At 59.1% G+C, this 19274-nt stretch overlaps 5 protein-coding genes across 7 annotated transcripts in view; 2 read left to right on the forward strand and 3 right to left on the reverse strand.

The window, feature by feature from the left end:
* The window catches only part of TM7SF2 (transmembrane 7 superfamily member 2), a 4416-nt gene extending 305 nt beyond the window's left edge, over nucleotides 1–4111 (forward strand). Inside the window, exons 2-10 of the mRNA XM_077759772.1 lie at nucleotides 59–255; nucleotides 353–407; nucleotides 771–965; nucleotides 1048–1151; nucleotides 2556–2675; nucleotides 2763–2931; nucleotides 3153–3233; nucleotides 3325–3447; nucleotides 3752–4111. Coding sequence (XP_077615898.1) covers nucleotides 59–255; nucleotides 353–407; nucleotides 771–965; nucleotides 1048–1151; nucleotides 2556–2675; nucleotides 2763–2931; nucleotides 3153–3233; nucleotides 3325–3447; nucleotides 3752–3912 — 1205 coding nt within the window. The 3' untranslated portion in view covers nucleotides 3913–4111. The remainder of the gene's footprint in view (nucleotides 1–58; nucleotides 256–352; nucleotides 408–770; nucleotides 966–1047; nucleotides 1152–2555; nucleotides 2676–2762; nucleotides 2932–3152; nucleotides 3234–3324; nucleotides 3448–3751) is intronic.
* A 139-nt stretch (nucleotides 4112–4250) lies between these two features.
* ZNHIT2 (zinc finger HIT-type containing 2) lies at nucleotides 4251–5549 on the reverse strand. The gene has a single exon (XM_077759773.1). It carries the CDS (start codon nucleotides 5508–5510, stop codon nucleotides 4314–4316), a length of 1197 nt encoding a protein of 398 aa, XP_077615899.1. The 5' UTR covers nucleotides 5511–5549; the 3' UTR covers nucleotides 4251–4313.
* A 1168-nt stretch (nucleotides 5550–6717) lies between these two features.
* On the reverse strand, nucleotides 6718–8091 carry FAU (FAU ubiquitin like and ribosomal protein S30 fusion). Its single transcript, XM_077759770.1, has 5 exons — nucleotides 7981–8091; nucleotides 7618–7700; nucleotides 7380–7524; nucleotides 7065–7120; nucleotides 6718–6892 (listed from the first exon to the last, which is right to left on the reverse strand). Exons 2-5 carry the CDS (start codon nucleotides 7690–7692, stop codon nucleotides 6767–6769), a joined length of 402 nt encoding a protein of 133 aa, XP_077615896.1. The 5' UTR covers nucleotides 7693–7700; nucleotides 7981–8091; the 3' UTR covers nucleotides 6718–6766.
* A 102-nt stretch (nucleotides 8092–8193) lies between these two features.
* On the forward strand, nucleotides 8194–13282 carry MRPL49 (mitochondrial ribosomal protein L49). Of its 2 annotated transcripts, none has more exons than XM_077759768.1 (4): nucleotides 8194–8352; nucleotides 10763–10913; nucleotides 11934–12058; nucleotides 12171–13282. In XM_077759768.1, the coding sequence occupies exons 1-4, from the start codon at nucleotides 8254–8256 to the stop codon at nucleotides 12315–12317; spliced, it is 522 nt and encodes a 173-aa protein (XP_077615894.1). In that variant the 5' UTR covers nucleotides 8194–8253; the 3' UTR covers nucleotides 12318–13282. The 2 variants fall into 2 exon arrangements, with proteins under 2 accessions (XP_077615894.1, XP_077615895.1); XM_077759769.1 differs by having other exon boundaries at nucleotides 8196–8331.
* The window catches only part of SYVN1 (synoviolin 1), an 8116-nt gene continuing 2039 nt past the window's right edge, over nucleotides 13198–19274 (reverse strand). For both annotated transcript variants that reach the window (XM_077759767.1, XM_077759766.1), the window contains exons 3-16: nucleotides 19091–19183; nucleotides 18861–19013; nucleotides 18686–18734; nucleotides 18164–18267; nucleotides 17396–17522; nucleotides 17195–17294; nucleotides 17039–17104; nucleotides 16827–16943; nucleotides 16570–16733; nucleotides 16159–16287; nucleotides 15907–16062; nucleotides 15620–15806; nucleotides 14488–14636; nucleotides 13198–14408 (exon numbers count right to left, since the gene is read on the reverse strand). In XM_077759767.1, coding sequence (XP_077615893.1) covers nucleotides 14302–14408; nucleotides 14488–14636; nucleotides 15620–15806; nucleotides 15907–16062; nucleotides 16159–16287; nucleotides 16570–16733; nucleotides 16827–16943; nucleotides 17039–17104; nucleotides 17195–17294; nucleotides 17396–17522; nucleotides 18164–18267; nucleotides 18686–18734; nucleotides 18861–19013; nucleotides 19091–19183 — 1701 coding nt within the window. In that variant the 3' untranslated portion in view covers nucleotides 13198–14301. The remainder of the gene's footprint in view (nucleotides 14409–14487; nucleotides 14637–15619; nucleotides 15807–15906; nucleotides 16063–16158; nucleotides 16288–16569; nucleotides 16734–16826; nucleotides 16944–17038; nucleotides 17105–17194; nucleotides 17295–17395; nucleotides 17523–18163; nucleotides 18268–18685; nucleotides 18735–18860; nucleotides 19014–19090; nucleotides 19184–19274) is intronic.

Here is a 19274-nt window from a genome sequence, read left to right on the forward strand (position 1 = left end):
GGTCGTGGGCGTGTTGTGGAGCGGACCCCCGACGCGACCGCCGCCCCCCCTTCCCCAGGCGCCGCGGCGCTGATGCTGCTGCTCCCTGCCACCATGTTCCACCTGCTCCTGGTGGCCCGCTCGGGCCCGGCGCGCCTCCTGGGCCTACCCCCCTACCTGCCGGGCCCCGAAGTGCTGTGGAGCCCCCAGATGCTGCTGCTGTGGCTCACCTGGCTCGGCCTTCAGGCGGCTCTCTACCTACTGCCGGCGCGCAAGGTGTGGACTCGGCCGCGGGGAGGCGGGCAGAGGGAGCGGGCGCGCCACTAGAGAGAAGGCAGGCTCACCTCTTACCAGAGCCCCTTTGTGCCTGCAGGTGGCCGAGGGGCTGGAACTGAAGGACAAGAGTCGCCTGCGCTACCCCATTAACGGTGCCTGGGGGATCCCGGCGCCGGAGTTGTGCCGGTGGGGGTGGGGCTCCAGGCCCCGTGGAGATTAGTCCCCCACCCCAAGCTCCGATAGACGCCTATTTTATGCTATGTGCCCAGGCAGGCATCGGGGCTCTCCCTGTCCCTCTCCACGTCCCTTGTCCCTCCACCCCTACCCCGCAGCATTTGCTTCTACTCTGTGCCCCAGAGCGGTGGTTGGAGTGACCCACTGAAAGCCAAGGGCAAAGTCCCTGACTTCCCTGGGCTTTGGACTGTTTATATGTGTTGGGGTGGGGAGTGGCATGGAGGGGGAGAGCAGAGGGGTGGGGGCGCAGCCCCCAAGACTCACTGTGTACTGCGGTTCAGGCTTCCAGGCCCTGGTGCTGACGGCCCTGTTGGTGGGCTTGGCAGTGTCCGTGGGGCTCCCTCTGGGGGCGCTCCCGGAAATGCTCCTGCCCTTGGCGTTTGCGGCTACCCTCACCGCCTTCGTCTTCAGCCTCCTCCTCTTTCTGAAGGCTCTGGTAGCCCCTGTCTCCGCCCTGGCACCTGGGGGGAACTCAGGTGAGAGGGGGCCTGGCAGGGAGCGGATGGGGCCAGGTGGGGGGTGCTTTTGCTTTCATCTTCATCCCCCACTATTCTCCAGGCAATCCCATCTACGACTTTTTCCTGGGACGGGAGCTCAACCCGCGCATCTCTTCCTTTGACTTCAAATATTTCTGTGAACTGCGGCCTGGCCTCATCGGCTGGGTATGCTGGGCGCAACTAAGAGGAGGGGTGGGATGGGTAAGCTGTGCTTAGGCGGGGCAAGGCCAATATCGCGCAGATGTAAGCCCTTATTCATTCATCCCACAAATATTTGTTGGGTCCACTGTGTGCCCTGGGCACCGCTCTAGGTACAAGGAGACACAGGAGAAAAAGTTACAGGAAAGCAAGAAAAACAAAAATCTCTGTCCTCATGGAGCCTACATTATATTGGGAAAGGCAGACAAGACCCAAGTAAAAAATATATAGCATGGCTAGGGAGAAAAGACATGGAGGGAGTTAGGTGAGCAGATGCAACTTTAAATAAAGTGGTCAAGCTCAAAATCTATTTTGAGGACAGGAGAGGGTGACGCTATGCTCTCCGCAGGTCCAAGCTGGTGCCCAGCTTAACACCAGTCATTGGGGGCAGCAACCTGTTCCTCATCGGTGGCCTTGATGACATGCCAACTGTGGTTTTCGGTTATAATCCCCCATGCTGGGCTGTGGTCAGGATTTCTCAAAGGATCTCTCAGGCAAGGTCCCCTGGAAACCAGAGGGGAGAGGAGTGCCAAGTGTCCATCATGGACCCGGACCCTGGCCTCTGAGACCATTTCCTCGTGTGTGAAATGGAATAAAGTCAGAGAACTTCCTGCTAAGGTTCTTGTGAGGATTAGAAGTGGGAACATTAATGACACCACCAAACCCAGTGATACCAGAATGGGGTGCTCAGCCCAGGCTGGCTGCCAGCTAGCCGTTATTGTTCACTATGTGCCAGAATCATCGTGCTTCGCACGTCCATGCTCTAGGTCAACTGGTCCTCAGCTCCATAAGGCAGGTCCATGATTATCTCCATTTCCCACATAGGGTGGGGGAAAGGAGGCTTTGGAGAGGGTAAGCAGCTTGCCTAAGTAGCAAAGCTGAGATTCAAAACCAGGTCTGTTTTAAAGATTTTGTGTTTTTTAAATGTTTATTTTTTTGGGGGGGGGGCAGAGAGAGGGAGGGAGAGAGAATCCCAAGCAGGCCCCATGCTGTCAGCAGAGCCTGACACGGGGCTTGAGCTCACGAACTGTGAGATCATGACCTGAGCGAAAATCAAGAGTCGCACGCTTAACCGACAGAGCCACCCAGGTGTCCCAAAACCAGGTCTGTTTTAATCTTTCTCCCAAAAGGAATATTATAGGACAAGGCAAGAGTCAGTCAACAGGCAGGGAGCACTTCTGGAAGCATCTATTGCAGTTTTTGCCCCTGGGTATAGGGCCTGGATCCATTCAATGAAGGGCTGAGGACTTAGTGACTGAGAGCAGAGAGCTATAAGGGGAAAGGCTGGCTTCTGCCCCATGTAGGTACTACCACCTCTGTAGAGACGGGCTGGGGACACACTGCCCTGTTGTCCTTCCGCCACCACCCCAGGTCCTCATCAACCTGGCCCTGCTGATGCAGGAAGCAGAGCTTCGGGGGAGTCCCTCCCTGGCCATGTGGCTGGTCAACGGCTTCCAGCTACTCTATGTGGGTGACGCTCTCTGGCATGAGGTGAGGCTGGCCTGGGCGAAGAGGCAGGGAGGGCATTTGAGGACCTTATGGGGACTAAGCCAGTGCGTCTGGGTCCCATCCCTGCAGGAGGCTGTTCTCACCACCATGGACATCACGCACGACGGGTTTGGCTTCATGCTGGCCTTTGGGGACCTAGCGTGGGTGCCCTTCACTTACAGCCTGCAGGCCCAGTTCCTGCTGCACCACCCGCAGCCCCTGGGGCTGCCCATGGCCTCAGTCATCTGCCTCATCAACGGTCAGTCTGGAAGGGCCTCCTCCCCCTTCCATTCATTCATGTTACATTTATCCAGCATCTGGTGGGTACTAAGCCTCAGGCACTTCTCTAAAGCAGCGGGGTGGGGAGGACGGGGTCCTAGGTCTCCCCGCCAACTGGGTCTGGGCTGTGGGGGGATGGTCAGGGCCCGGCAGAAGGCTATAACCCCTGACCCTGACCATTTGCTCATGCTTTCCCCCTAGCTGTTGGTTACTACATCTTCCGAGGAGCCAATTCTCAGAAAAACACCTTCCGCAAGAATCCTTCTGACCCCAGAGTGGCTGGTGAGCTGGGTTTCCGGGGAGCCTGGAGTGAAGCAGTACAGCTGGGCTTCCTGCAGTGCCCCCCCCTCCCCACTACCTGTCTTTCCCGCAGGCCTTGAGACCATCCCTACAGCCACGGGGCGACAGCTGCTGGTGTCTGGGTGGTGGGGTCTGGTCCGCCATCCCAACTACCTTGGAGACCTCATCATGGCTCTAGCATGGTCCCTGCCCTGTGGTGAGTGGCTTGGGTGGGCACGGGATGTGGGTGGGGGGCACGCATGGGAGGGGCAGAGATGGTGAACACAGGATGCCCAGGCTGGGTGTGGAAGGGAGAGCAGGGATGCGCCCTAGTGGANGGGCATGGGGACTCCCTGAGTGGCCAGGAGCAGATGTTCCTCCATCCAACCTAAGCTGTGCCAGCGCCTTGCCGGGGACCCTGGACCTTTCCCCCAAGAGCCCCGATGTCCCTGCGAGCCAGCAGGTGTGGAAACCTTGAACCCGGGGCTGCTGAGGGATCACAGCCTCCCCTTCCCCCACAGGCGTGTCTCACCTGTTGCCCTACTTTTACCTCCTCTACTTCACGGCGCTGCTGGTGCACCGGGAGGCCCGCGATGAGCAGCAGTGCCTGCAGAAATACGGCCGGGCCTGGCACGAGTACTGCCGGCGTGTGCCTTACCGGATCCTGCCCTACGTCTACTGAGCAGCTTTGCGCGTCCCGGGCTGGGGCACATGCGCACCCAGCACCGGGAGCCTGGACCCTCCCCTGCTCTGAGCTCCTAGGGGCAGGGAGGAACAGCGTCAGGGAGGTGCTCTGGAGCCAGGAGAAATGAAGCCAGTGCCCCAAAACAGGAGCGGACGGGGCTGCCCTTCCTCGTAGAATAAACGCCTGGAACACTTAATCCCACTTCTCTTCCTTCCTGGGACTGGGGTGTTGAAAACTTGGCTGGGTCAGCCCTGATCCGGAGAAGCTGAGAGGTGGTTTGTGGGCCCCAGGGTCGGCGGCTGGGGCGGGGCGGGACAACAGCTGTTACTCAGAAATGGGCGCTGCGAACAGGGCAGCCCGGTCACAGCTTTATTCCCGAGAAAGAGACAGATCCCAGTTCAGCCGGGGAGCTCCTCGATGAGAATTCTTGGAGCGGGTGGCAGGGGGCCGCCCCAAAGGCGCTCCAGCTCCCCAGTGAGGGCTGCCACCTCCTCGGCGGCCACAGCGTGGGCTCTGTGGGCCCTGGCACAGTCCAGAGCCAGGGGCGTGAGCGCCGCCTCGTTTTCATTGGTCCAGGCCAGCAGGAACTGGCACTTCTTCCGCGCCCGGTAGAGGCGATCTCGCTCCTCGGCAGCCACCGCTTGCCTCCGGGCCTGGCCCAGGGTCCGTGCCAGGTGGCCCAGGGCCGCCAGCGTGTAGCCTTTCTGGGCGGCCGGGCCTTCGCCCATCAGGATGCGGGCGACCTCGCGCATGGCACCCCGTGTGCCCAGGGGCCCGGGAGGATGCTCGCCCGCTTCGAGCACCTGGGCTGCGGCTTGCAGGGCTTCCTCGGCCGAGTCGAAGACCTGCTGCGCGCCCAGGGCCCCGGAAACGCCGAGCAGCGTGGCACAGAAGTCGGAGAGCAGGGCGTCGTCGTCGCCGCCGTGGTACAAGGCCAGGGTGTGTGCGTAGGCGAACAGCACGTTGGGCAGCTGGAAGCGCACAAGCGGCGAGGCCAGGCCACGGCTCAGGCTGGCCAGCGTGGGGATCCGAGTGGGCACCGGGGGCGCGCAGGCCTCGGGGGCGTCTCCGAGCGATGGCTCGGCGGCGGCCTCCTTCACGGGTGCCGGTGGCGTCCTCGCGGGGGTGGGCTCTTGCCCTACAGGGTCACCGCACGCGGCGGCGTCCACCTCCTCCAGGAGCGGCGGCCCGGCCCCGCGTCCCCACCACCACGGCCGCCACGGGGGCAGCAGCCGCCCGGCCTCGCCCCGGCTCAGCAGCCGCTCGAAGGCCGCCTTCTCGGCCGGGGCCAGGAGTTCCCAGAGCCCGGAGGGGCCGCCGGGTGCCGGGCCAGGCCTGAGGCCTACGTCCTCGGGGTCGTCCTCGGTCTCGCGTTGCTCACGCAGCCGCCGAAGGGCGCTGGCCAGGCGGCTGGGGGAGGCGCTGCGGCCGCGGAGCTCTCCCAGCACCTGGTCCCGGTAGAAGTCTTCGGCGCAGGTGCCGTGCGCCCGGTAGCAGCGCAGCGAGCAGTAGGGCACATTGCAGCGAGGGCAGGTGTAGCGCGCCGGCTGGGCCTCCCCGGCCGGGCAAAACCCACACGGCCCGGCCGGCTCCATGGCAACTGGCGTCCCGCGCGGCTCGCGAACACTCACAGGCTGCTCTGGGCAACTTCCGGCGCTCATCGGTTGCTTCCGCCTCCAAGCGAGGCTAACGGGGCGGAGCCAGAGTTCCCGAGGACTCTCGGCAACTTCCGCCCACACTCGGAAGCCAAGCCCCATCCTTCTATCAAGGAGTGCTCGGGCAGGGGCGGGTCCCGACGCACAAGCCCCGCCCCGAGCGGTGAGAGAGGGTACGAGCTCCGCTGGTACCAGCTCGCCCCCTAGTGGTTCCCTTTTCGGCACCAAAAGCGTGACCGCGGAAATTCAACTTTGCAAGGCACCTACTCTAGGCAGCTATTTGCGCCAGGCCCTTGGCGGAGGAGATGCGTCCCTCAGCTGGAAGGGCAGCCATTCTAACTAGGGGGACACTGGCAAATAAAGGGGAGAGTAGAAAAAGGATGAANTTGGGCAATGGAAACCTCAGGTAGAAGGGCCCACAGCAACCACCAGGCTGAATGCAAATAGGCCCATCAGATGGCCCACCTCAAAACATCCAGTCATGGCTGACCAATGAGCTACCTGCAACCTGGCACAGGCATCAAAACAGGAAAATTCCATACGTTCTCCCACCTCCTCACCTTCCCCCACGCCTGCCTCCTGCCAGTTTCTTCTTTGCTGTCCTGCCCTCCCTCCCCAGCAGTGTATTCAATAAACTTCTCTTTTGTTCTGCGTTGGGTGAATTCTTTACACTGCCTGTCCCAGTCACTGGCCTCCACTCAATTGGGTCCCCGCACGCCTTCTGAAGTGGGGACAAACCGGACCCTTGCCAAGGACTCCACTAAGGCCACAGCTGGTCCCAACTTCAAGGGCAGGTCAGAATGGCTTTCCCTGGCCGGTCTACTGCTCAAACTCCTCTCCTGCCTCCATAGTCCTCCACCGATTCTTGGCACCTTCTGTTTAAAGCACAAGAACAAAAAAGGATTTGGGGGAATGACCAGGTTATCCGGGGCGGGAAACTCGCCCAACTCTACATCGGAAGAGCTGGCACCTGTGGTTGCTAATGTTCGTGGTAAGCCTCTTCTCGTAGTTGATCACTTTTCCTCCATGCCAGCCAAGGGTCCCTGCCTCTTCCAACTTGACAGTATCAAGAACTAATGAACACACGACCAGCCCTAGGAGCCATGCATCCCCCTGAGGCCCTGCAAGTGAATATGAAACCGTGAGATGACTGGACTAAGTGGCTTTATTGGGGGCAAGCCAGGATTACAACAGACTTAAGAGTTGGCATTGGGGCCCTTCTTCTTTCCAAAGGTGGGCACCACGTTGACAAAGCGCCGGTTGTACTGCATCCGTCGCTTGGCTCGGCCTGTCTTCTTCTTCTTCTTCTCCTGTTTGGCCACCTGGGAAAAGGGAGGAATGATGAGACCCTGGTTGGCTTCCTCCATGCCTTCCCTCAGTCTTAACTCCAGAGAGAAGGCAGACAGAGGAAAGACCAGAGGTCTTGGCTTAGCTTTCATAGAAGGAAACAAAACAAAACAAAGTTCAAGGAACACCACTAATACTCTCACCTACCTTAGGAGTCTGCCCTCTTACTTTCCCAGCACGGGCCAGCGAACCATGGACTTTACCTGCGGTGGGAAAGGTCAGGAAGAGTTAGGAGAGCGAGAAGACCCCACCCAGTAGAATCCTTTCTCAATTCAAGCCTTCACAGGGTCTGTAAGTGACTGAAAACAGAACTAGGCTCTGGCTCAAGCTCCCACGGACCTCTTAAGAGTTCCTTCTATGGGAGGTAAACAAGAACCGCCCCGGATTGAGGACCATGAACTCCACCTACCACACTCGTTATGAGCTTACAAACAGTTCAAAGGACAATCCTCCCCAGCTCACCTCCAAGCATGCGGCCGGCTACTTCCAGGGTGGTCAGAGCCTCCACTCCACACTGCCCCAGGGTAGCCTCATCCTCTAGGGGCGTGCCCGCCAGGAGCACGACTTGATCCTCCGGAGCGATGCCCTCCAGAGAGGCTACATGAGCCTACGGGGAAAAATAAGACTCATCAGCGTTCCCGTGGGAGGATGAGATTAAAAACAAAGAGGATGGAGCCTAGGAAGCACCAAGCAGCCTCACCTTGATCTGGGCGACCGTCTCCTGGCCGGTCACCTCGAGGGTGTGTAGCTCCTGGGCGCGGACAAAGAGCTGCATGTCGGCAACTGAAGAAAGGAAGGCTTATATGAGAAAGAATGCTCTGGGAGACAAGGGTCGGAGGAAGGGTGGCGGGCCGGGACCGATCGCTCTGGGATCGGTGGTCGCTCTGGGATCGGTGGTCGCGGGATCTCACGTGGGTAAGGCCGAACCTGTCAGGGCGGTCGGGTGGGGACCAGAACCTGACCCTCAGAAGAGCCCTTCTCCTTCTACTTTTCCCGCGTCTTCTGACCTCGCGGCCAACCTGCTGCTAAGCTCTCCGGATCCAGCGAGGGCCCAAAATCTTACCTGAACTACGGCCACCGCAGCCGCGACCGCGAAGATGGAGTCGAGAAAGAGGAAGGAAGAAGGGCGCGCACGTCCTCACCGCCTGCTGCGTGCCACGTCACTGCTGAGCGACGGCGAAGGGCTCTGGTATTTGTACCGCTCCCGGTAGTCCTAGCTCCGCCTCTTTACGCTTTGCGCAGGCGTTCTTTCGGTCCGGGGGGGCGGTGCGCCCAGGAAGGGGCGGAATCAACCTGGTTGCGCGCGCAGAAGGCCGGTGTACGGGAGCGGTTCAAGATGGCCGCGGCCGTACTCCGAGCTTCGCTGAGGGGCTGGAGAACCGGCGTCCAGCCGGGCTGCGGGCTCCGGCGGCTGGTGAGAGCGCTGAGACTGGAGGTGGGGGAAGAGCGTTGCGTGCGGGTCTCGTTGTTATTCCTGTAACCCTGGAGCTCAGGTACAAGATTGAGAAGCAAAGTGCAGGGCCTGCGGCGCGCCACGGTGTGAGGGGCTTGGAACCTGATTGGTGGACAGCTCGGGTTAGTCAGAAATGGGAGGGGCTACCCATCGACGCTTGCTGCGTAATTTTAGAAAGGGAAACCGTTTCCCAGTGTAGGGGTCGGCCCCAGATCTTTGGCGACACTTAAGAGAACCTGGGGTTCATGATATACAGGCCACTTCATTCTGCTTGTAACCCCCAGGGCTATCAGGATTCCAGGATATTTGTTGGAAGATGGGAGGACAGACTGCGGAGAGTTACCATAGGTGGATTGTTTTTTAGTGTCCTAATTTTTCCTTGATGGTAAAAGGGGGTAATAAAATACCTGTGTCATTGTAGGAATTAACTCAAAACAATACCCATAATACATTTATTCCAGTGCCTGATCGTGGTTATATGAGGCCAAAACGTTCACATCAGATGATAGTGAGTGGCATTATCAAGATTGCTGAAAGTGCCTCATCCCAGAACTAGAATGTTTAGAGGAAACTTGCTGGGAGCCGCACTGGCCTCGCTGGATGACAGTCACAGCAAGGAAATGGCAGTGTTTGCACAGCTCCTCCCATGAGAAATGAAAACTGGGATCTCCTTCTGCTACTACTGGCTCATGTTGGAAATGAGCCTGCTGGTATTGAACAGGCCTCACAATATTCCAGATCAGACTGATATTCCCCACACATATTCCTGATAAGGAAAAGCATATTCCTGCCTTTACGAAAGAGATTTTAGATGAAAGTACTGTGGATGATTGTCAAAAGGCTCTTCCTGTGGGCCTTGCAGATCCAAGACTTAGGTAATAAAGGGGGTTAAGAACACAGAAGTTACAATTGAACCTGGCCGCCGAGACAAAGAGCCTAATTTAGCGTTAAAAAACAGATAAGGGCAGAACTTAAGGCCTACTTTCCGCAAACACCCTCCCTTACACTGGCGGCTGGGGTGAGGATAGATAAGAGTAGCTAAAACATAACCCAAAAACAAAGGCCGACACATTTAGGGCCTCCATGGTGTTTACACATCCAGCATCAGGTCAAAAAGGTTTCCACAGACAACTTATTAACCAGTTCAAAATGACTCCTAGCCTGTCTTTTTACAAGTTAACCTAATGTCCTAATCCTAGTGTTATTAGAACAAATATGTTTGTCAGCCTGTTTTTCACTAAGAACACCCTGTTATTTCCTTAGTTGTAAGATTTACTCAGCCTCACTATGATTGGGGTAATTCTGCAAGAATACTTCCAAAAAACCAGGTCTTGTACACTTTTCAAAGCATCTTATCACAAAGAGCTTTCCATTGTAAAAATTCCTTTTTCTGATCTCATGTTGTCGTTGGACCTTTAAATAAAGACACCAAACCTAACAGGACAGAGATGCCTGCCTGGTGATCAGAAAGAATCTCGGGGCTCTCTCTCTCTCTCTCGCCGACACCGTCCATCCTTCAGGGACCCCTGGACCTGCTGGAGCCAGCCTCTGGCAGAAACTTAAAAAAAATTTTTTTTTTAATGCTTATTTTTGAGACAGAGAGACTGCGAGCAGGCAAGGGGCAGAGAGCGGGGGAGACACAGAATCCAAAGCGGGCTCAAAGCTCTAGGCTCTGAGCTGTCAGCACGGAACCTGACACAGGGCTCGAACTCACCAACCGCGAAATCATGACCTGAGCCGAAGTTGTACACGTGACCAACCGAGCCACCTAGGCGCCTCTAGAAGAAACTTTAAAATACTGAAAAATGCCGGGGCATCTGGGTGGCTCGGTGGGTTGAGTGTCTGTCTTCGGCTCAGGTCATGATCTCACAGTCAGTGAGTTCGAGCCCCGTGTCCGGCTCTGTGCTGACAGCTCAGAGCCTGGGGCCTGCTTTGGATTCTGTCTCCTCCTCTCTCTGCCCCTCCCCTGCTCAACTCTGTTCTGTCTCTCAAAAATGACTAAAAGTTAAAAGAAAATTTTTAAATACTGAAAAATGCTGTATTGATCTGATTTACAGTAAGTTGCCTTTGGGTCAGGAGTCCCACAGAAATCCCTAGAGAGGCAGGTCCTTCAGAGTGCCTGCACTTCTTTTCAGTCCCACGTCTACCCCGGCAAACTGAAGTCTGGTGCTTTCCTACCTCCAGGCTTTTTTTTGTTTATGCCATTCTCTGCACCCGTGTTTCCCTTTTTTTTTTTNCGAGATCATGACCTGAGCTGAAGTCAGACGCCCAACCGGCTGAGCCACCCAGGCGCCCCCTGTGTTTCCCTTTCTGCCTACTGAGGTTCTGCGTCTCCTGTGGGGGTGCCTGGGCCAATGGATCAGTGGTGGTTTCCTTTTGGTTTTGGCTGCAGAGCCAGACCCAGGGGCCTCCGGATTACCCCGGCTTTGTGGAGTCTGTGGACGAATACCAGTTTGTGGAGCGCCTGTTACCCCCTACCAGCATCCCAGAGCCCCCAGAGCATGAACGTTATCCCACTCCTAGTGGCTGGCAGCCACCCAGAGGTGAGCTGGCTGGAGAGGAGGGCTTGGAAGCTACCGGAAACCTCTCCTAGTGGTGTTCCTCCCCGGCTGAGGCTCTGGAGTCCCCAGTGGGTTCCGGGCTTGTGTTGAGGTCACTCAGGGCTTAGCACCTGTCTCTTGTTCAAGGAAGGGCCTGGGGATGCAGCCCTGTTTTACTAGTGCCCATCCATGCACGCTCCTGGGACGAGGTCTTCCCATTCAGGAAGAGTGACGCAGAGAGAGAAGCCCCAAGAGCTGGGACCTCCCCCACCCCGACTCCGGTAGGCCTCGTACCATAATTGAGAACAGAGCTTGGGAGTTGGGCAGTCCTAGGTTCGAATTTGGCTCCATTCTTTTTTTTTTTTTTTTTTTTTAATTCTAGGAGAGAGAGAGAGACAGCGTGAGCAGGGGAGGGTCAGAGAGAGAGGGAGTCACAGACTGAAACAGGCTCCAGGCTCTGAGCTGGCAGTCAGCACAGAGCCCGACGCGGGGCTCGAACCCATGAACCGCGAGATCATGACCTAAGCGAAAGTCAGTCTCTTAACCGACTAAGCCACCCAGGCGCCCCCGAATTTGGCTCCATTCTTATTGCCAGTGTGATCATTAGTCACATAGTTTCTCAAAATGGAGATAATCTGCTCAGGACATAAAGTGCTTAACACAGAGCCCAGCATGTGGTAGGTAGGTGTTCAGTGCTTGCAAATCCCCATTTCTTTGTGCCAGAGCTTGATTTTAGCCTCCCTACCCAGGGGTGAAGTGCAAGGATTGGCCCCAGGTGAGGACCTGGGGAGGCGTGGCCCTGACCTCATCTCTTCTTGAGCACCTTCTCGTGCCAGGCCCTGGGTTGGGCCTGCGAGATTACCGGGTGAACAGTCTGGTCCTGGCTCTAAACCTCGGGAAGGAGCGGGTCTTCGACCTGAGATCTAGAGGTAGATTCTGCGTAGACTGTGAGGGGAAGGGTGTTGGCTAAGGTGATGTAAAGCCGGGGCAGATTTGACCCCTCGCCGTTCCTCCCTGCCACAGACCCCCCGCCCGACCTGCCCTACTTTGTGCGGCGCTCCCGTATGCACAACATCCCTGTCTACACGGACATCACACACGGCAACCGCCAGATGACTGTGATCCGAAAGGTGGAGGGGGACATTTGGGTAAGTGAGGGGGTTGGTCAGGGTCTGAGTCCAACCCTTTCAGGGCTGAAGGGACGGGAGTCCGCTAGAGGGGATGGTCTGACCGGGCTTGGTTTGTTCTCTTCCCACCCAGGCTCTGCAGAAGGATGTGGAAGATTTCCTGAGTCCACTGCTGGGGAAGACCCCTGTCACCCAGGTCAATGAGGTGACAGGTACCCTGCGGGTCAAGGGCTACTTTGACCAGCAGCTCAAAGCCTGGCTCCTGGAAAAGGGCTTCTGAGGCCCCCCCCTGCGCAGCCTGACGGCAGCCCCCGCAACTAGAGTCCGGGGTGGGGATGGGGGGTCTCGGGAGGGAGACAGCTGTAGGAGCAACGAGGACAGCAGGGGTAGGGTAGGGCGAGGCGCGTAGGCAGGTTAACGGGAGGGCTCAGGGCTTCAGAGCAGGCCTTGCTCACATCAAGGGGGGACGAGACCCTGTAAAATTGGGGGAGGGCTGTCATTGGCCTCTGCCTTCATTGGAGCTCACTGGGCGCAGCTCTTCAAATTCTGGAGGTTGCTGACTGGCCCTCTGGCGGACTAGCCCCACCCAGTTTAGGGGAGGGGAGCACCAGGCTGAGCACGGCCCCCCCTTGGCCCCCAGGCCCGGCCCGGCTTGGTGGAGGCCGTGGAGAACACGCTAACTCCGTCATGGGGCCTGGAGGGCTTCAGTTCCAAGTGCAGTACCGGGTGGAGGCACAGAGGCCCCGCGTCAGCCCCTGGCCTCCTTCTTTAGCCCCTAGAAGTGGAAGGCCCCGTCGCCTTTGCTCTGTTCTAGGCCAGGGTCGGGCCTGACTGGGTTTCTAGCTCCAGAAAGCTAAGGGGTTAGCTTTAGCCAGTCTGCCCGCGGGGGGGTGCTTGCGAGACCCCAGCGGCCCGGCGCAGAGCGAGCCGGCCTTCCCGGCCTCCTGAGCTGGTGTCGGGCAGCCGGGGGGGCCTCGGGAAGAAAGATGCTGGCCTTCTGCCCCTGCCGTCCCACCCTGCTCCGGGCCCGGGCATCATCACGCTTGCCTCGTCCCTGGAGTTATAAAAGCTTAGCCTCTCTGGGGCTCAGTTTCTTCATCTGGAAAATGGGGTGTCGTCATAATGGTTTAATGGCTTGTCTAAGTAAACCCNCACCGTGGTCAATGCAAGTCTTTATTTGGCGGTATATACAATTTAAGCTATTAAAATTTGTACAATATTTACAAATTAAATAATCATCTGAAACGGTCTCCAGCAACTCTTGTAACACAAAACCGAGGGAAAAAAAGACAAGGGCGGGCGGGCCTCGGCTCCTGTGGTCCCTGCCTGGCCCAGTGCCTTTTCTAAACTGGAAAGACCAGGAGTCTGATGCTCCTGCTCTTTCCGAGGGTCAGCATTCAAGTTCAAAGACAAAATTTAAGCCAAAAGACAACGGCAAGGAATTCCAATTCTTCTAAACTCAAGGACAGTTCTGTGAGTTGAGAAGTGGCCTTCCCCACACTCTGCGGCCTGCAGTGGCTCCGGGGCGCACACGGGCCCTCTGCCTACAGCGAGGCCGGGCAGTGGTTGCTGGGCGAGACCGTGAAGTCTCGCTTGAGACAAACCGCCGGGGCGGGGAGAGGGGCGTGGGCACTTCAGTGGCACCTGCCTGCTCCTCAGCCCCCGGGCACTACTCCTGTCCCAGAGCCGTGAAGCTGCCTCTAGGACAGGCAACACCACAGGGCGTAAGTGACGCAGCCACCGTCAAAAAGAGCTTCGAGAGAGTTCAGGGTGAGAAAAGGGAACTCGGTACCAGTCGTGGTGGGTGGCCCCGGGAGCAAGCTCCTGGCCTGCCTCCAGCCCCTGACGTTCACACATGGGATTGGGGAGCTAATACTGTTCAGCACTGAAGCGACTTCACACACATACACACACACACACACAAGTGGACTTAGAAGGGCTGCCCCTTCTCCCAGAGAGGGGGGCAGAGGGCCTCTCGGAGACTGCCTTTCTGCCTTCACGGCCCCAGCGGAAAAGGGTGAAGGGCTGGAAAGAAAGGTGGGGACTGACCCGAGATCCCTACGGTTGCCCGGGATTGGAAGGGCTGCAGTCAACTGGGGCCTCAGGCTTCCTTCCCCTTGGCCTAGGCGGTGCCACCTCCTTTTGTCTCAGAGCTGGGGGTTCTTGCTCCCTGGTGCACACAGAGAGGGAGCTGGCACTTGGTGGCAGGACACGTTACAGCGAGGGCTGCTCAAGAGTGGAGGCAGGGGAGGCCTGGGGTAGGGTCAGTGGGCAACGGGGGACTCCAGCTTCTGCAGGCGGCGGCGGCGGAGCTCTGCTGCGTCAGGCTCCCCGTCCTCCAGCAGCTCCTCCGTGCCCACGGACTCAGGAGCTGGGGACAGAGTTCGGAAGTGGAACCCACAGAAGTTCCCTCCCGCCCCCACCCCCCTCCCCAGGCTCACCGAGACTACCTGGAGGCTTGTCTGGTTCAGGGGCTGGTGGGGAAGCTCCTGGGGATGGGGTGGTGGCCTCAGAGCTGGGGACGCTGGTGGGGGTGACGGCAGTGACAACTCCAGGGGTCTCCTCAGTGGGGCTGACTGAGGTGGCAGGCCGGGGGGGCCTAGGAGAGAAGAGACGAGACGAGGGATGTGAGGCCTGGAAACCTGGCGTGATTGGGAAGGTTCTGCCCTTGGTGAGCCTTGCAGGGTAGAGTCTGCACACACGCGCCTCCGTGGCCTGAGTCCGCAGCAGACACGAGTGAGCGTGTTCTCAGGATTCCAGGCTACAGGCTGACCAAGGTACGTGCGAGCAGGAACTGCTGGCCTTGCTCACTGGTAAACCACAGCCCCTAGCAGGCTGCCACGCTCCGCACAGAGTTCCCACCCGGACTTTCCACTGAAGAAAACCGTATTCAGGTCGCTCAGACTCCCAACTCCCCTCCAAGCCTGTGCTCTCACTGCTGTGTGCCAGGCACTGTGCATGGAACCTGTGAACAGGCTTTAGAACCCTTCTATTCTAAAGTGATAGCGGTCACCCAACTTGTGGTGGGTGGGGACCACAACTTGAGCTTAGACCAGGCTGGTTCTGAGTGACTTTTTTTTTTTTTAATTTAGTTTTAAGAGAGAAGAAGAGTGAGTGTGTGAGTAGGGGAGAGGCATTCGAAGTGGCTTCTGTGCTGACAACAGCCAGCCCAGTGCAGGGCTCGAACTCACAAACTGTGAGATCGTGACCTGAGCCGAAGTCGGACGTTTAGCAGGTGGCCCCGGGTGACTTATCTGCGGTCTCAGATCAGGGTCAGTGATTTCCAGGCACAGGGTCCCCATATAGGAGAAAGGTACCCATAATGAATTAAAACGCTGACAATTATGAGTAATTTGACTACAGAAGAATATAAAGAAGCAAGATTCAAAGTCAGCTCTAACAATCAGCCCTCCTGAGACCCACGCGGGTCCCTGTAGCGAGGAATAGAGGCAGCAAGAAACCCAGAGATGCTGCTATGCCTACAGAGAGGTGACCGGGATCGGCAGGTATCACAGGGTGGCAAAAGAGAAAGGGGCCCAGCTCCCCCCTGCCGCCCCTGCCCCGGGCCCCGGGCGGACGCACCCCAGGGAGGCCAGCACGGTGAGGTACTGGTTGATCTGCAGCATGGCGGCGTCCAGCAGCGTGTGGATGTTGCGCAGGCTCTGCAGCCGGGCCTCCAGGTGCTGCCGCTCGTGGCCTTCCAGAGCCCGCAGCTCCTCCGGAGTCAGCCCGGCGAAGCCAGCGGGGGGCACGGGCATGGGGGGGAAGGCTGCAGGGAGGCGGAGGCTCAGCCGGGGTGGTGGGACTGCCTGGGGTCGGGGGCTGACACCCTCTACCCTCCAGATCGACCCGAGGGTGGCTCAGGTTACCGAAGGGCGGAGGCAGCGGCATGCCCATCCAGGGTGGAGGGAAGGGGAAGCCCGGAGCGGGGCCGGCCTCAGGGCCGGGGGCAGAGCCAGGTGCCGAGGCGGAGGCGGCGGTGGTGGCAGCTGTGGTCGTGGCTGCTCCGCTGGGCCGAGAAAGGGCTGGTGCGGAGTGAGAACAGGAAGTTGCTGAGTGCTGAGGCCTCTGCTTCCACTCCTCCCACCCTCTGACTGTCGCAGCAGCCGAGAAAGACTCACCCGCACTGGTGGATGGAGGGGCCGCAGCCTCTCCGGAGCTGGGGGGAGGCGGGACAGGTGGAAAGGGGCCCATGGGGGGCCACAGCGGGAACATGCCCGGAGGAAACGGAGGCAGGAGGCCCTGGGGGACTGCAGAGAGGACGAGGCAGTGAGGAAACGTGCAAGTGAGACCGCTCCAAATCACATGCGAGAGGCCGGCTGTTAGGAACTCTGTCCTGCGCCCTCAGGCCTCTCTGAGCTCAGCACTGATGACCCGTGACTGCAATGCATTGGTGTCTCTTTCTGTGACCCCTCTCCTACCCAGACTGAGCTGCTGAAGGACAGAGGCTCTGATTCACCTCCGTGCTTCCCGTCCCCAGCTCCGGGCAAGTACTCGACAGTGTGCTGGATGGCCAAGTGAGGGGCACTCACAGTTAGGGGGCTGGGGCAGGAGCGGTGGGGGGTGAGGGGCAGGTGGTGGCCCCTGATCCGCAGGCTCAGGGGGCGGAGGTGACTGGGTCGGCAGTGATGCCCGGAGGACGTCCATTCGGCAGGTAGGGCAAGTCTGCTGCCGCTGGAACCAGGAGCGCAGGCAGCTGGGGGTCAAGACCAGGTGATGGTCAGAGAGTCCCCACGGGCCGCCTTCCAGGGCCCAGCCCCTGCTGTCGGGCTTGCCGGGCCCCGCCCACCTGGTATGGAAAATGTGGTTGCAGGGCAGCCTCTTGGCACCGGTCACCATCTCCTCCCGGCAGATGATGCAGACATTGTCCATCGCCTGGAGCTCCTCCGGGGTGGCATCGGGATACCTGGTCAGGACAAGGCCAGGGAGAGGTCCAGCCAGGGGTGGGGACAGAGGAACCTGGGGCGGAACTAGGGAGAGCAGGCGGCCCGGCCCACTTACAGCGTGTTCATGTTGCGGATGGCTCGGCGAGACATGATGGCATCGGTCACGGCCTTCTTGAACTGCCTGAAGGGAGAGTTTCAGTGAAAGTTGGGTGAGGGAGGAGAATCAGGTGTGGGCCAGGAGCAGGGGCAGGGCGGGCTGGGCTGGGCTTACCTCATGGCCAGGTACATAGGCCGGATGGCAAAGAGAGGGAAGGTGTGCACCTTGATCATGATAGTCATGAACGCCATGTACAGCAAGACCTTGATGAAGCCTGGGGGGCAAGGGGAGGTGCAGAGAGCAGCAGTCACCGGGCCCGGGAGGCAGGGCCGGGGACACCGGGCCCGGTCAGGGGGAGGCCCGGGCTCTTCTCACCTGTAAACAGCTCCGTGTAGAGCATGTACACAGCCTTGTTGTCCCAGGGGTTCTCGCTCTGCAGGTCCACGGAGTGCAGCACGTACTTGATGAAGATGGTGAGCACCATGGTCATCAGGATGGCGTACTGGCAGGAGGAGGGGGCGGGGTACGTGAGCACACAGCACCCCCTCGCCCCGGTCACCCTCTGCCGCGCGCAAGCCTCTGCACAGCAGAGTGCAATGACACAAGCGTGGTACTGGACACGGCTGCGGTCTTCCGAGCGCCTCCGCGCACTCGCCGGCGGGACCTCTGGCCGCTCAGCAGACCCCTCTGAACCGCAGAGCTGGCCTGTCTGCCGAGCGACAGAACTGTTCCTTAACGACTCTGTTGCTTTGCTGATTAAAAGACGCAGCTCCAGCGCTCGGCACAGGGTCTAGCGCGCAGTGGGGACGTGAGCTGCTGTCACTCAGCACCTCCCCCACCGTCCACCAAGCCAAGTCCTCCCGTCCATCGGCAGCCAGCTCCTCTGGCATCACGTTCCAGGAAGGCCCTCCCCGAGCGCCAGGCCAGGGCTCCCCCTCCACCCAAGCCTCCTTCCGTGCTCCCCCTGCTCTCCTAGGCGTGGGAGGGCCCAAGGCAGGAGGGGAGACGGACCGGTGGCTGCTCCTCGGTGGCCTGCACGGGCCTGGCCACAGAGCAGGTGCTCAGTGAGGGTCTGCCGCGTGATTCCGGGCACGTTCAGTGCTGCCTCAGGCCCGTCCTCCCAGCCTCCCGAGCCAGTTTTACCTCAAAGCCAAACACCAGCTGCACAGAGGCCCCACGGGTCAAGATGCTGTGATAGGCATGGCTGACGAAGAGGAAGTCCAGGGTGCCCAGGAGGAACATGAGGGCTGTGGGGACCCCCGAACAGGGGGCAGGTGGGGTCAGCTCAGGGCCTGACAGCCACTTCCCGCTTCGAGACCCCTCCCACCCTCATGCCCACCAGGGCCCTAGCCATCTAGTCAGGTGGCTTGAATCCAGCCCCCTGGGAACCCCAGTTGTGCCTCGGAGGGCAAGGGAGCAGCCCAAGCTCCAGGTGAGGAGGCCAAGAGCCGAGGGGCTGGACAGTTGTGAAGCCCTGGAGCGGAACAGGGCACAGAGGATGCAAATTAACCTCCCGAATTATCTTTCCTGTACAGCTGCGGGGGGAGGGGGAAGCCCGTGCCCCAGTGCACGGGTCCGCAGTTAGTGACTTATCACGTTCCATCCTCCCCAGCGCCTCTTCCCCCTCCAGCTCCCTCCTCTCCTTTCCCCAAGGGTCTCACTCACAGATGATGCGGCAGTGAAACAGCCAGGAGATGTTGGGGCTGCGCTCCATCTGAGGCAGAGCAGAAAGGGGGCCCGTTGGGAAGGCCAGGGCTCACCCCGCACCCCCAGCCCAGCCTTCACGAGCCCACCACCTCCCATCTGCCTCCCAGAACCCCCCTCCCCCCCCCCAACTCACAAAGTCCACACGGTCCTCAGCCAGCCAGTGAAAACACTTGAGGAAGAGAAGGAGAGTGAAGAGTGCAACGAAGCGGGGGCTGAAGTCGTCTCGAAAGACAGTGAAGGCCAGACAAGTCTCAGTGACAGCGTACCAGGAACGTTCCAGAAGGTGCTGGGCGTTGGGCAAAGAAGAGCTCAAGACATTCTGCTTGCCCAGCTCCCTGCCCCTCACTTCTGGAGTCATCTTACCTCCATCTCTGCTGCCCTCAGCTGTCCAAAGAACACCTTGCCCATCACTTTGCCCAAGAGAAAGACAAGGACAAAGGCCTGGATGTAGAGGACCTAGAAGTGAGAAGAGGCTATGGTTTGAGGTCACTTTCTGCTCTGCTATGTCTGGGGCTCATGATTCCGGAACCTCCCTATGCCCCGGTCC

Source organism: Crocuta crocuta, unplaced genomic scaffold (genome assembly GCF_008692635.1).
Source record: "Crocuta crocuta isolate KB4526 unplaced genomic scaffold, BGI_CrCroc_1.0 scaffold53, whole genome shotgun sequence".
Classification (NCBI taxonomy): domain Eukaryota; kingdom Metazoa; phylum Chordata; class Mammalia; order Carnivora; family Hyaenidae; genus Crocuta; species Crocuta crocuta.